Consider the following 15,369-nt stretch of genomic DNA (forward strand, 5'->3'; position numbering starts at 1 on the left):
GCAAACTGGTGGATTTCCACTGTGGAAAACAATCTGAGGGTTTCCTCAAAAAATTAAAAATAAAACTGCCTTGTGATCAAGGAATTGCACCACTGGGTATTTACCCAAAAAATACAAGCAGTAATTCAAAGGGATACATGCACCTCCATGTTGACTGCAGCATTATCTACAATAGCCAACTATGGAAGCTGCCCAAGTGTCCATCGACTGATGAATGGGTAAAGAAGATGTGGTCTACATAAATAATGGAATATTATTCAGCCATAAAAATAGTGAAATCTTGCTATTTGCAAAGACATGGATGGAGCTAGAGAGTATAATGCTGAGTAAAATAAGTCAGAGAAAGACAATATCATATGATTTCAGTCATATGTGGAATTTAAGAGACCAAACAAATGAGCAAAGGGGAAAATAAAGAGGCAAACCAAGAAACACACCCTTAACTATAGAGAACACACTGATGGTTACTGGAGGGGAGGTGGGTGGAAGGGTGGGGGAGATAGGCGATGGGGATTAGAGTACACTTATGATGAAATAAAATAAAGTGATTTTAAAAATATGGGAAAGTGTAATGGATGACTTAGGTTTGCAGGAACAGTGCATCCAGTTTGGGGCGTTAGAAAATTTGAGGCTAGGGGCGCCTGGATGACTCAGTCGGTTAAGCATGCAACTTGATTTCGGCTCAGGTCATGAGATCACGATTCATGAGATCGAGCCCCGCGTTGGGCTCTGTGCTGACAGCACGGAGCATGCTTGGGAGTCTCTCTCGACCCCTCCCCCGACCTGTCTCAAAAAGAAGAGAAAAGATGAGACTGGATAGGAGTTTAGGCCTAATTAAAAGGGCTGAAATGTCAGTGAGTAGATACTTCAGAGACTTTTCAGATGTTTGTTCTAGTGAAGGATGTGATCAGAGCTGGTCTTTGGCAGTCTGGCGTTGGTGTTGGTGATGGGCGGAGTGGGCGGGGACTAGGACTGGCACGTGACCACTCAGCGGTGGCCTAGGTGGAAAGCGACAAGGCACCAAATCACGTGGTTGCTGGGCACGTGTGGGAACTGCTGGCACCTGCTGAGGCCCTCTGGGAAAGGAGGATGGGGAAGAGCAGTGCTGGTCTATTTCTGTGCCTTCCCCTCAGTCGTATATCACACACCAGCTGCTTGTTACACACTGAATTGTGTCCCCTGCAAAACCCCACTGAAGCCCTGACCCCTCAATGCGACTGCTTTGGCCTAGAAAGAGGTAATAGAGTTTCAGTGAGGTCCTAAGGGTGGGGTCTTAATGCGATAGGACTGGTGTCCTTTTAGAAAAGGAAGAGACACCAGAACTCTTTTCGGCACGAGCACAGAGACCAAGGCAGTGTGAGGACACAGTGAGAAAGTGACCGTCTACAAGCCAGACGCTAAGCCTCACTAGAAACTGAGTCGGCCAGAACCTTGATCATGGACGTCCAGCCTCCGGAGCTGTGAGACAATACCCATTATTTAAGCCACTCAGTGGATGGCGTCTTGCTCTGGCTTCTACACTGCTCACCACCCCCTCCTCAATCACATAAGCACAAGATCAGGGGTGCTCAGTGCTTCCCAGGCTGGTGGCCCACTTTGTGAAGCAGTACCCCAGGCTTTGGCGTCTGTCCCTTGGCCATTTGGCCAGCCCAACGGCCCTCCCCAGACCCCAGCGTGCGAGATCTCTCCTGCCTGTACAGCTCTTCACTAGCTTCAAATGCTTTCATTCTCTCGGACTTCATAACTGCCTTGTGAGATAAGCTGGTTGTGTCCATTTTACGGATGAAGAAACTGAAAGTCAGAGATTGCTTGAGATAATGAAGCTGGTAGGTTTTAAAATCGGTTGTTAAACCCAGGTCTCCTGTCCTCCACTTCACCATGTGGCTTCCTGGCCCGTCCTTTTCCACGCTCTTGTCTGAACAGAACTGTCTGTCCAAAGCTACCTCTGAGAGGAGACTTCACCCTTCGTCAGACTCTTCTCTTCCCTTGTCCTCCCCCACCCCCCCGCCCGACCACACACACGCACACACACACACACACACACACACACACATTCATTTCTTTTCATCTGTCTCCGCGGTACAGCTTGGCCTTAATGTCCTGTCTTTCTCACAGAGCCTGGGCATCACAGAGATCCACTGTGGGTAGAGGACAGAGAAGGGACAGCGGGGGTGGGGGGCCTGTGACGCCACCAAAGGAGAGCCCCCAGGGGGTGTGCCATGAACAGCATCGCCTCTGTGCCTCTGAAGTGCGCTCCGACCGGGGCTCCAGGGAGATGTCACCCAGGGCCCACAGTGGGTTTGCTCCCAACTACTTAAGGCAACACCTTACTTAACACATGGTGCACACATGGCCATACACTGGAGTTTCTTTCGGAAGTTTGCCTTCCTCAAGCCTGTTGGTCTGTGTGCAGCTAAAAAAAAAAAAAAAAAAAAAAAAAAAAAAAAAAAAGTCTGTTTGGAATCACAGAATTCCTGGGAAAATGTCAACTCTCACACCCCACTGTCTCTGGAGCTGGCACGCATCTCCTCCCTTCTGCGCGCACAGTGTGCGATGGCCCTATTTGGGGGAACGGGCTGTTTGTGGAGGGCCTATTGTTCCTCAGCAGCTGAGCGTGCAAGTCTGGGCCTGTGCGGGGAGAAGACCACCACCGAGGCGCCACCCTGCCCCCCAGCAGCTACCGGGGTTTCTGCTGATAAATGCCAGCTCGGTGCCTGGGCACCACTGTTTTCTGTAGCAAGACCTGGGGCAGTGGGATTGGTGAGGAACCGGCAGCCTCTGCCGGGTTGGCCGTGGAGCCCGCCCCGAGGCAGGTGGAGGTGCAGAGGGCTTAGGGGCATTGGGACTCGGGGATGACTCCAGGTTTGAGCCCAAGACTCCGCAAAAAAGGCCTGAGATGAGCACTCTGGGGTATGAGACCTCTCGGGCTGTCTTGGGGTGCCGGCCTCGTGCTGGCTCAACCCCAGGAGCACCAGACAGAGAAGCCAGGCTTTGCGTCCTGGCTTTGGCTCAGTGCACACGAGCCCTGGAGGAACAGGGTGGGCAAGGCCCGCGGCCAGGTGGTGGCTCTGAGCTCACTCCTGGCTGATCCCTAGTGGCCTGAGCCCACTTCCAGCTCTCTCTACCTGAATCCCTTCTCTGACCTTCCCGGTCCCATCGTGAACCAAGTAGAGCATTGCCTCCTTCCCACCTTCCCATCTGTCCCCTCAGCTACCCGAGTATTTCCTGAAACATCCGGTGAACAGAACTGGCCTGTCTCTCCTTGGAGCCTTTTAGGCCTGTGGGGCAGTCAGGCAGATAAATAACGTACGCGGATTATGTGCTGAAATTGTATTACGAACAGCTCTGTGGGTGCACACAGGGGCCAACAGCTGACTGCGGGTGGAGGTAGGGGTGGGGGCCTGGACTTAAGGAAGAGCTTCACAGAGGGTCTTGCCATTTGGAGGAAGCCTTAGAGAACGAAGCGGACAGGAGTTCTCCTGGTGCAGGCAGCTGGCAGGGGGCAGACAGGCGTCCTAAGTGGATTGCACGTCCATTACTGCGGCCAAGTGAAAGGCCCCAGATGGTGTGGGGAGCAGTGAGCCGTCCTGGCGGCCAGATAGGGAAGGGCTGAGCTACAGCGGATATCGGAGGAAGCCTTGCTGGCCTTGTCTCCCAGAGTGCTACGCAGAGGCACAGGTCCCAGGGACGGGTGACCGGGGTCACCAGGGAGGCCTGAACGACCCCGTGAAGCAGCCCCACGCTCGGGCAGTCCCATTCACCTGGACTTCGGGACGCTGGGGCTGCTCAGCTCCCACAGACCAGAGCCGGGGCACGAGGCAGGCAGCATCGCGGGCACGAGGCCTTTCCCTCTCTCTGCTTCGGTTCCTGCCCTGGGACTTGGCAGTGATTTGGGATGGACATTCCAAGTGCTACCATGACCCTGAGTCCCAAGAGCTGACAGGTGTCTTTTTAAAAAAAACAAGTTCCCAGCCCAGGCCAACCTAAAACCCGGCTGGGTCTATACTGAATAACTTACCACGGGTACCGAGTCGGGGATGTGGCTCCAAGAAAGTAACATTTAAATAGTTGGAAAGAGAGGCTGAAAAGGACATTCCTGTGAGACTCACGGCTGGCAACCAGAGGGAGAGGTGTTTCTTTGAGGGATAAGCATTGCCCTTTAGATCACTATTGCCACACCAGCTCACAAAGGCCCGTGCACGGATACTATGGGTACTATCCGTATCATCCTCCCCCAAGCTGGTAAACTAGTCCGGGACAGACTTATTTTTTATTTTTATTTTTTAGAGAGGAGAGCGCATGAGAGCCGGGGAGAGGGGCAGAGGGAGAGAGAATCTCAAGTAGGCTCCACGCAGAGCCCAACGCGGGACTCGATCCCACCACCCTGGGATCATGACCTGAGCTGAAATCAAGAGTCGGATGCTCGACCGAGTCACCCAGTCGCCCTAGGCACAGGCTTATGAGCCACAGTGATGTGAGAGCAGAGTCCCCTCTCCACACGGCAGCCCGTCCTCAAATCACCTTCACGTCGGAAAGCAGGGACGTGCCTATTCCGTAGCAGAACCTGGGCCCTCCCTGCTTCCTAAGTTGCTCTTAGAGCTTTGCTTTAAAGACCATCTGGTCACGCCTCCTGCAAGTTCCCTCAGCCACCGAGGAGCAGAGCCAGGCCTGGGGCCTGCCTCTCCTGGAGGCCTGTCTCACGCTCTGTGCCCCGCGGCCCTGCCCCGGCCCTCCGTGTCCCGGCTCTCTCTGCTTTCGGGACAGCCCCTGCAAACGCAGACTGGCACTCCGTGACCAATGGGCTGGCTGTGCCTCTCTGAAGACCTCCGCGCATGGGCAATGCTGGGCGTACCCAAGATGCACTGGGACCCTTTCTGCTGCCTGAGAGGCAGTCTCTGGTCCCCCGACCCGCCGACTTCTCTTGCCTGCTGTGCGGGCAGGTCCTCTGGGATGAAAGGGGACCGTCCCAGACCCTCGCAGGCCACGCACCCCCTCTCTGTTGCAGGAGCCCTGGCCGGCCACCTGTTGTTAATCTAGCCCTGGTAATCCATTCTGTACTGTGTCAGCAGTTCAAAAGGGCACTGTTAGTATTTTTTGCCGACTTCAATTATTGTGAGATTTCAGAGGCCCCTCTGATCACATTTCATCTGTCACAAGTCGGGAACAAAACAGACAGGTTCCAGTTGAGAGGAGGAAGGAGAAGGAGTTTATTGCAAACACCAAGCAAACAGACAGTTTGGGCTGTGCCCGGCGTAGGGTGCCCCGGAGCGTCCATTTGCTTCCGCCCTCCAGTTGGCCCCGTGCCTGGGCCCTAAGTCCCCTTCTCATCAGATATTCCTCCCCTCCCAAAGAAGATGTAAGTGCAATAACTTACTTTAAAAGGCAAGAATGATTCTTTTAATATTTTGCTATAATGTCGTTACATGGTGGTATTAGGCAGTAAAACTTTATGGAACTGACCTCATTTTTTTTAATACATTTTTTTTCTGAGTTTTTAATGTATTTTTAATATATATTTTTAATATTCCACCCCAGGCCATTAAGCTAAAGGGAAAAGTTGCGTTTATACAGGGTTAAAAATATCTTACAATGAGAACAGTCAGTGTTGGCTGAGGTTCACGCTCCTTCTAGCACTCAGCGCTTTTCAACCACTGCACATCCAAACAGACTATTAGGCATTGAGAACTGTCCTTCAAAATCAGTAGTATAAAGGCCTAGCTCTATGTATGTACGTGAAGGGGGAGGGGGGAGGGCAAGCTTAGGTAACGTCTGGTTCACCAGAATGCCTCTTCTCCCTGCAGCATCCTTGGTGAAGGTGAAGTGGAGTTTGGGAACTCCGGCAGTAGGGTTCTTGTCTTCTCCTCTTTCTCTTTTATGGCCATGGATTATTATCCTGGGGGGGGCCGCTTTGCCAACCGTCCTCCCCCAGCTTGTCTTACTTGCCTTTGCACCTGACAGGGCCATGAAGCCGACCAGAAGCCCCGGGGTGTCCCGCGAGATGATCTCCCCACGACCTGGCCCAGAGAGACAACGGCTGCGTAAGCAAGATAACCTGGTAGCTTTCGTGGAAAAACTCCTCTTGTCTACCCGGCCAAAGAGAGGGCAGGCGGGGCTCTGGAGCTGGGCCCCGTGTGGCCACTGCGGTGTGTTGCTGGGACCCACCTCACGACTGCTGCCCCCGTCCCCTAGCAGTGTCTTTGAACTCACCTGGCCACCATGCTTCCCAGAGCTGGAGGCTCGGTAGTGAGAGCTGAGAATCAAGTATAGTCGAAAGGATTCAAGAAAAGTTACAAAGCCCGTGTCCTCCAAGAGCCGTTGAAGACCTGGGGACAAGCCAGTGCCCTCTCCTCCCGGGCCCCGGGAGTGTGAGGGCATCTGAGGGTGGTGGCGGCACCTTCGTGTCAAGCCCTGGCCACCTGGCCGTGTCCCCAGCGGGGATCGGAGGCTCTCGGTGTTGAAGAGGCTGCCCAGTGGTCTGCATTTGCCACGCCTGCTGAGATCTTAGGCAAGTAACCAAAGGGAATCCTCACCCCTTGCAGCTTATTCGCTTAGCGGTGACCCTCAGAGCAGGCTGGCTCTCCTCTCTGCCCGCCTTCCTGAGACCTTGCTCCCGAGGAAGCCAGCCAGCCCCGGCGCGTCACCCAAGCTTGCCGAGCCCTCGCAGGAGCTGCCGCGGGGACGCCTCCAGCCCTCGGAGGCCTGGGCCCAGCCACCCACTGGGAAGGAACCAGAGGGTAGGCTCAGGAGAGAGGGAGGACCTCCAGCAGAGAGCGGAGATGCCGTGAGAGGCACCCCCCCCCCCCACAACATGTGGGCTAAGGCCGCTGCTTAGGGCAGTCACTTCACCGCCCCTGCCCCGACCCCCGGGGCTGGGACCTTCTCGTTCTCCATTGTGAAGGGACTGTACTAAGTAGAGGGCCTTTCAGTCCTTCCAGCTCAAGGGTTCTATGATTCTCAGGGTGTTGGGCCGGCCCTGGGGAGCTGGGACAGGGTGAAGATAGGCCTGGGGCAGGTGGGGCGACCTCCCTGTGGGGAGATGAACAGGCACATTTCACACGGACGTTTGACACATAAATACTTGGCCGTGTTGGTGGGAAGGACAACCAGAGCCACAGAGCCTCTTCCTCTACCAGACGCTTTTTCTTCTCAAGCTTTTTGGTTGACATTTGTCCGACTGAGGTGTCACCCAGCCGGAAAGCAGTCAGATAGAGGAACTGAGCACCAGGGGTCCCTTCCAGAAGGATCCACCTAGAGCCCCTCTCTCCCTCCCCTCCTCCTCTGGCACTCTCCCGGTTTTCCTCCTCTCTCTGTTGATCCCCTCCTGGGTGAGAACATACCTACGGCAAGGGGTCCTCCCATGTCCTTCCCAGCCACCAGAGCCGTTAAGGAAGACAGGGAACTATTCCCAGCCTTACGTGCTTCCCTCTTTCCCTTCCTAGATTTGGGGAGCCTGAGTTATTTCAGTGAACCTCAGAACTGGAAGAGGCATTCCCAGATCCTCAGATATAAGAAACCTTTAAAGCTGAGCCGATGAGAACATCACCTGAACCTTCACTTGTAGAAGAGCAAATGTTAGAGCCACGGTTTGCAAAGAGGTCTGACTCTTAACGAAGGGAGCCGAAGCCAGATCCTTCCCCAGTCCTGTTTCCGGGGCAGATGGGAACACAAGGCAGAGGTGGGGACTGTGATTCCTTCTAAACCTCCAGAGGCTGTCACCCTCCACCGAAGCCAAGAGGCTGTCCTGTGGGCAGGTCCCCGAGCCTGCTGGACTCGGCCCTCCTCCCTGACAGAGAAGGTGGGGGCCTTCTCCCCGGGGGCCGCCCCGCTGGAGGCGCCTCAGAGGACAGGTGCTGTGCACCACGGGCTTAGGTGATGGCTGGGACCTGGTGCCGAAACTCGAGCTGCAAGTCTCCAGTCAGGCAGACGTGGATAGAGATCCCCCACAGAAGGAGGCCCCTTCCGCAGGCAGGGAAACCCACTTCCGGGGGGCATCCTGTCTCCCACATCTGGGGCAGAGCAAGTGACCCAGAGAGGCTTGGCCCATGAGCCCCTCTAGAGGCTGGAGAGAGGGGCTGAGATTTCTGACGCCCTGGGGAAGAAGCGCCAGAGAGGGCTCTGTCTTCCCTTTGTCTGGAGAACTGGGACCCCCCGCCCCCTGCCCCTGCGGAAGGCTCTGGGCAGGTCCGGTGCCGCTCCAGGGACGGCTGGTGAGGGACAGGCAGCCTGAGGCAGCGTAAGGGCCGAGAGGCCGAGTGCACACATCCATTAGCAAACTCCGCACGCTGCTCTTGACCCCCCCGCCAACACGGCTCCAGGCCCTAGCTTGTGTGTTCCGAGGTATAAGTCCTTCCACGCCGGGGCACTGCTCAGCAGCCCCGGCGAGAGACCAGAATGGCTGGGGGAGGGGACAAGCGTCCCCAGGTCCTCCTGGAGGGGCCTGGCTAGCTGGAGAACACAGCTGCCCAGACCTGCCCACTGTAACAGGCACCCTGCTGGCTGCAGGGTGTTGGACCGTCAAGGAGAGCGCAAGTGTGTGCCCGAGCCCCTGTCCCCTCCCGGACCCCTGCCCGCAGCTCTTCCTCTCTCTAGAAGCTTTTCTTCTTCTAGCACTGTGGGTGTCGTGGGTGGTCTGTGTCCGCTCCCCTGCGGTGTTCACCCAGATCCGGGGTCTCCGGGAGCAAGGGAGCCGGAGGAGGCCCCCTCAGGGACTGTCCTAGATGCCAGCATCGCTGGATGACAGCAGGATTCTTCAGCTCCAGCTCCTTTCCTGTTCTGTCCATCTCCCCAGGTGGGTCCGGCACAGGGGACGGCCAGGGTGGGTGAAGGCGAGGTGGTGCCTTGGGCCCAGGAGGTCGGATGCTGTGGGCTTTGGGAGGAGAGGAGATGGGAGGGCAGGAAGCCAACTCTGTAGGGCGGCCTGTTCTTCAGACACGTTCACTGGCCTGGTGACCAGGGGACCACACAGCAGAGGGAAGGACGGACATGACTGCACGTGGCCGCTGCTCGGTCTGGATGGGAATCTGTCCTTGACTCAACCCTCAAACCGGGCAGGGCAGAAGAGCAGGGGTGGGGAGAAAGGGTCTTCAGCTTATAATGGATGCAAAGCTGCAAAACTCGGCCACCTGGCTTCCTCCGCTGCCTCTGGCCAGGAGCAGGGGTCTCGGCCTCAGTGCCAGAGAGGGCGGGGCCTGCTGCCCCCTCCCTCCCAGCGGTCCGTGGGGCCTCACACTTGGGGCGGCTGAAAGTGCTGAGGGCCAGGCCCCTGGCCCAGGCCAGGTTCCTAAGAGGAAAGTCGAATGGGAGGCTGGGGGCCTGGAAAGCATGGGCGTGGCCAGTGCCCCGAGGTGGGGGAGGGCGTGGGGATGGGCTGCGAGGGGCCCTGTCATGTGGCCCAGGAGATGGCCGCGCTGTGCTCCTTGGCCTTCATGCGGAGGGCCGCGATGCTCGAGGTCTTGCGGTCCGGCTCCCCGTTGAGCTCGTAGCCATTGAGGCCCGGGCTGAGCCCTGCTGCTCCAAACAGGCCACCCATGTGTGTCTGGCCCACATGACCGCCGGCCCCAGAGACACTCAGGAAGTCGGTGACGCCACTGGCCCCCGAGCCAGGCGGGTGGGTGTGAGGGGACATGCAGGCAGGCACCGGGTCGCAGGGGACCACGCAGGCTGGCACCGGTGAGGCGGCCCCATTGTTGCCGATCCAGGATGGGTTCTGAATCTGGGGAGAGGGAAGGGAGAGGTGTCACAGGCTTGGCTGGGGCAGGGGTGGGGGTGGCGGCTATGCAAGGGGCTTGCTCCTACTCCCAGATGACCTGTCCCCGCCTAGGGGCCCATCCTTACGAGGAGATCATTCTTGAGTGTTCACCTGGGAGTCTCTCAAAACCTTTACGGCCATCCAGACCTAGGAGGGTTTGGGTTTAATGCTTTGGCTCCTCTGTTCCCAGCAGAGAGAAATTCTGTTTTAGGGACTGAACTTCAAACTTCATCAAAGGTCCAGTAACAGGGACCTTCCCGGCACAGCTAACCAGCTGAGGGCAGCCCCCGCCTCAGCCAGCTGACGTGCAAATTTTAGATGTAGCTGCAGACTTTGTCTCTCCCTCCATGAGCCCCTTAAGGTCAGTAACAGCGTCTTACTTGCCTGTGGTTCCTCGTCAGGCCTGGGGCATCCCAGGTACCTGAGAAATGGGAGCTGACCCAAACCCAGAGAGCTCTGGCGTTGGGAACATGGGCTCTGGGCGTGCGGGCTGTGGTGTGCAGGGGGCAGGGCCAGGCAGGGGGGCCAAATCTCCCCCATGACCCGTGGTTAAGGGTCCAAGGGCTGTGTCCTTGAGGCTTCAGAATTTAGGATGGACGGGGCCACCTCAGAAGGCTGGGAGTGTGCATGAGGGGATGGACGGAGCCAGGCTGGTTGCCCACGTGCCAGTGTGTGTGTGTGTGTGTGTGTGTGTGTGTGTGAGACAGGCGGGGGTGCTCAGGCAGCAGGTGGGGGTAGACTGGAGGCAGGCCTGTGGTGTGGAGGGGCAGGGTGAGCAGGACCAGAGGAGATGGTGACCTCCCAGCCATGTGCAGGGGATTCCTGCTGGCCCTCAGGCAGCTTCTGCTGGCCGGCTCCCCTCCCCACCCAGTGTTTGCAGTCCACACGGGGCAGGGATTCCAAAGCCAAGTGAGGAAAGATGGCTGCCCCCGAATCTCCACGGGGCATTGCCATGGCAACAAGAACTGCCGGCAGATGGGCCTGACCGCCTTCCTCCTGGTTGGGGTGACGAGGAATCAGGGGCCTCGCCCCTCCCCTCGGTCAAAAGGCCGATGTGTGATATGCGGTGCTGCAGGTGGGAGGGATGAGGCCGCCCTGGGCTGTCCGCCCCCCATCCCCCCCCTCCAGGAGAGAGCTCGGGCAGCAGAGATGCTGGCCCAGGAGCCAGGCTGGAGGCCCAGCCTCCCGGGACAGAGGGAGGGGAAAGATCAAAGTAGGCAGCAGGAACTGAGGACGAGGTGTGTGTGTGAGAAGGAGAGAGAGAGAGAGACCCCACATTCCTCAGCCTCACCCAGCCCTGCCCCCTGCCCCCTCACTTGAATCCTGGGAGGCCGAGGGGCAGAGCTGGTCCAGGAGGGGTCCCAGGGGCTGTGGGACAGCAGGGCCCTGACGGAGAGTCTTAAAGGAGACAGGAAGGCCTGGCTTACTGCCGGGTGGGGCCAGGCCCGGAGCTGAAGGCAGAGGCCATGCTGCCACCAGCATCAAGAGGCCCGAGGGGAGGGAACGGTCACCTCCACCAGACAGACTGAGGGGTGTGAGGAGCGGACTCAGCCAGAGGGACATCTCAGCTCCGGGTGCCGGCCACTACTCACACTCTTCTCATCCCTTTGCCTCCCACTGAAGACTCCAGTGTCACTAGAATGGGGGCTGGCTGACGGGACGGGACGGAGGGGAGGATGGGACACAGTCGCCTGGGAGAGCTGAGGGCTGTAGCGTGACCTTTATCGGGCTGTTCATTCCCCCAAGTGCTTCTGCGTTGTCTAACCTCTGCCTTTCAACAACCTCACGAAAGAGTTGGGGAGGGTCCTTTTATCATGTCGGTTTTTGGGTGAAGGAACCAAGGCCCAGAGAGCTCGTGGCTTGTCTGAACTGAGAAAGGTCTGGGGCCGGAAAACAGCCCATCTCGGGACTCAGACTCCCACGCGCGCTACAGCCTTGCGTCACGCCCGCCAGGTTTCAGGAGCTTGCTTCCCTAGGAAACACTCCGAGCGGCTCCTGATGGCCCGGAGGCCCTGGTCGGCAGCCTGCCCTGGATCTGACATCCACAGCAAAAACGGCAAAAGTGGCAGAGGGGAAAGCCGTCCTCTCTGTCCCACCCTGCCCCTCCCTCATGTCCAGCCAAGCCTGGGCCAGCACTTAACGTGGGGCAGAAAAGGCCTTGGGCCTCCCACATTCAGGTATGAACACACCTGGAGCGGGCCTCACGTGTCCCATCTCAGGGGACCCAAGCCCTCCTCTGAGGTGCCCATTCCCGGAGCCCCAGGAGCCTGGGGGGCTGGAGCCGGCGGCTCGGGGCCGGGGCTTACCTGGGCGTAATTCTCAGCTCGGGTGAGGAGGGGCAGCTCGTAGGCGGTGGAGAAGTGGGTTCGGACCTGCTGCATCTGTCCAAAACGCTCTCTCTTCCTCCACTTGGCCCTTCGGTTCTGGAACCAGACCTACAAGGCAAAGCAATTGCCACAAGGGGTCACGCAGTGCAAGCTGGTCCCTCGAGCCCCCACCCATCACAGTGTCATGGTCAGGGCCACGGGGCTGCAGGGAAGTGTCTGCCTCAGTCTTTGGCCTCAAGGCTTATAATCTAGAATGATCAGTGCTGAGAGTCAGGAAGGCAGCGTACCCCCAACTAACCACAGTGTGATCTTGGGCCAGACTTCATTTTTCCAAGCTTCAGAATCCAGAGCAGGCAAGTGTCACACACACGCAGCATATCACCGGCCACCTTACCAGGTCACCTAACCAACCCCAGCGCCGTGTGGCCGAACCTGCTGCAGGCCACAGACTCCTGTGGGCAACCCGACAAAAGCTGTGACCGCTCCTCTAGAAACTCGTCCCCTAGCCACTCACGCACACAGTCTTGCCATGATTTTCCAAAACGTCCATGGTCCCCTGGGGCCTATTGGCCCAGCATCAGAATTCCTACCTGTCTGAATACCCTCTGAAGCCTTCTTGTTGGAAAACCTCCCCACTTAGGACCTCTGTGCTAAAGCTTCTATGGAGAACAGGGGTTCTGCTGGGTAGCAGAGGCAGTCAGGGGCGGCTTCATGGAGGGGAGGGCTGAGGGGAGGGCCTGAGTGTAAACAGCAGGGCATCCTCAACCCCAGGAGGCCATGCTGCCCAGCTGGGGGGCGGTGGGAGAGAAAGAATCGTGGACGCAGAGGTCACATTGTGGAGGACCTCGTTGCTTAGTAGAGGGGTTTGCTCTTGGTGTGGTCAGTAAAAGTGGCCACTGCAAGGTCTCGTGCAGAGGGTGGCCCGACTCTGGGGAGGAGTGAGGGCCCACCCGTCGCTGGGCAGGGGCGGGTGGGACGTTGGCTTGAGCGGGGACCTGGTGGGGAGGGTGGTCTCTGAGCCAGGCGTGTGAGCTGTGGTCTTTGATGGGCGGGTGGGGGCTGTCGGGTCCTTTTCCTTTGCGGGAACGTCCCTGGCAGGCTGAGACCCTTCCCAAGGTTCACGGACGAGAGCTGGACTTGAGGCCTGCTGCCGCTGCCTGTGACTTGGGATCTGGGGCAGAGACCGGCGGGAAGAGGGTGTGAGGAGGCTTCGGGCCGGGTCGTCAAAGGCAGACCTCGGAGATCCCCAGGGAGAGGGTCCTGTCAGCTGGAAGTTCACCTGCCAGTCGATACAGGTGCAGGTGGGCACACACCAACAGCAGGTCACTGGCAGCCGGCACCCTCGAAGAGGGAGGAGCTGGGCCCGAGGGCTCCCAGGGTAGCACGGGGTCTGCTCAGTCTGCTCTGGCTCCTGGTGTAGCTGGGCAACACGGTGCCCATTTGGGCGTTGCCACCGGCCGCAGTTTCTGTATCTGGAAAATGGGGCCAGTATCTGAACTGACGTCCTCACAGGGGTTGAGCCTCACAGAGCAACAGGTGAGACAGACGAGAAATGTCCTAGTTTTTAAGACACTTCACACTTGTTTATTGACAGCTCCTGACCTTTCTTGCTGTCTTTGCTAAAGGAAAGAGGACAAAAAAGCTGGTGTGTGTGTGTGTGTGTGTGTCTCACGTTAGTGTGAGGACAGTGGGGGCAGGGAGGGAGTGCGGGGCTGCACCTCAGTTTCCCTCCCTAGTCCCAAGGATACGTGTGCGTGCACAAGTGTCTCTCTCTCTCTCTCTCTCTCATACACACACACACACACACACACACACTGGCCGGCATTGCTTTCAGAGTCCTTCTTCCCTGTCTCGACTCTGGTATAAGAGAAGCACTCAGCCCCTGCCCCACAGCCCCCCGGGCCCCTTTTCCTCCAGGGGCTCCTGGGGTCCGGGCCCAGGCCGCCCGCCGAGAGCCAAGGGCGGATCGGGTCTCCACTCTGTGCCGCTGAAACGGGATCCCCCTTTATCAGCGGCCTGGAATGGGGGACTGGGGGGCAGGATGAGAGAATGAATCAGAGAAGTTGTTTTCATTTCATGTTTAATTTCCTGCAGGCTTAGCTCAGTCTTTCCGCTCCTTCCTCAGCCTCCCAGGGTTTTCTGTGGGGGAAGCCAGGGGGAGGGGAGAAGCCCACTGCAGGCATCAAGATATATGGCTCCATTCTTTCTTGGGGGGGGGGGCGGGGGAGAAGGGGAGGGAAACTGTCTGTGGCCGACGCTGCGGGGCGGGTGAGGGGGGTTTCCCTGGAGCCCCGGGGTGGGAGCGGCAGGTGAAGGTGTCATGCAGGCTCTGGATGGGCTGTGGGGGGGCGGTGCTGCACTGGGAAAGGGGTGGCTGGGTCCAAGAAGTGGGAGGAGGAGCAGAGTCGGGGGCGATGGAATGTGGAGGCTGGAGCTGGGCGTGGAGAGCACGGTGGGGGTGCCGGGGTTATCTGGAAGGACAGCTGAGCGGTGGGGGAGAGCGGGGAGCACCACGGAGTCAGCGGAGAGGGCCAGGCCCAGGGATTTACCGGAGGGTTAAAGACTGAGAGGGGAGGCCGGGCTGTTCGGCAGCGGCACTGCCCCACCCCTCCTCCCCCCTGCCCGCAGCCCTGGGCCCTGCTCCTGAGCAAGGCTGGGGCTCTTCTGCCCAGGCCCGGCTTGAGTCAGCCTCTCGGGTCTGCCGGCTCCTCCGCGCATCAGCTGGGTGGTGGCAGGGCGTCCTCGCGCCCCTTCGGAGCTCACGTTGGAGGGCCTGGAGATTAGGTTCGTCTGTCCTTCCATTTCTGAGCCCTGGAGCCTGGCGCTCTGAGAACTCCCCACAGATGCTCTGTGCCTCAGGGCTCGGTGGCCCCAGCCTGTCTCCACAGGACAACCCTAAGGGGGAGAGGGGACCACGAGGTCCAGCCTTCCAGTCTGCGTGTCGCGCCCCAGGACCACCCCGCTCCCGGCCCACCCCGGCCTGAGCCTGCTCAGCACAGGCCTCTCCCCAAGGAACCAACCGTCTTGGCGGGGGCCTCACTAACCGCAGCCCATCTGGGGCCAGGGCGGGGTGGCCCAGGGCGGGGAGGCCTCTGTCTTATTGTCTTCAGACACCAGCTGCGGAGATCGGAATCCCAGACAGCAGAGAGAGGCCCCTGCAGCCCCCTGGAGCAAGGCCAAACCCTGAGCTTCTTCCCGGGAAAGGTCCATCTCGGAGCCCCCCACCTCCTCCCTGTCCCCACCGCCACTCCACGCCAGGCACCTGGCTTCCCACCAGCTGAGGATGGGCCCCAG

At 58.5% G+C, this 15,369-nt stretch overlaps 1 protein-coding gene across 1 annotated transcript in view; it reads right to left on the reverse strand.

Annotated features, from left to right (window-relative positions):
- Positions 1–9,382: 9,382 nt before the first annotated feature.
- The window catches only part of ALX4 (ALX homeobox 4), a 42,363-nt gene continuing 36,376 nt past the window's right edge, over positions 9,383–15,369 (reverse strand). Inside the window, exons 3-4 of the mRNA XM_030333235.1 lie at positions 12,055–12,183; positions 9,383–9,712 (exon numbers count right to left, since the gene is read on the reverse strand). Coding sequence (XP_030189095.1) covers positions 9,383–9,712; positions 12,055–12,183 — 459 coding nt within the window. The remainder of the gene's footprint in view (positions 9,713–12,054; positions 12,184–15,369) is intronic.

Source organism: Lynx canadensis, chromosome D1 (assembly GCF_007474595.2).
Source record: "Lynx canadensis isolate LIC74 chromosome D1, mLynCan4.pri.v2, whole genome shotgun sequence".
NCBI lineage: Eukaryota > Metazoa > Chordata > Mammalia > Carnivora > Felidae > Lynx > Lynx canadensis.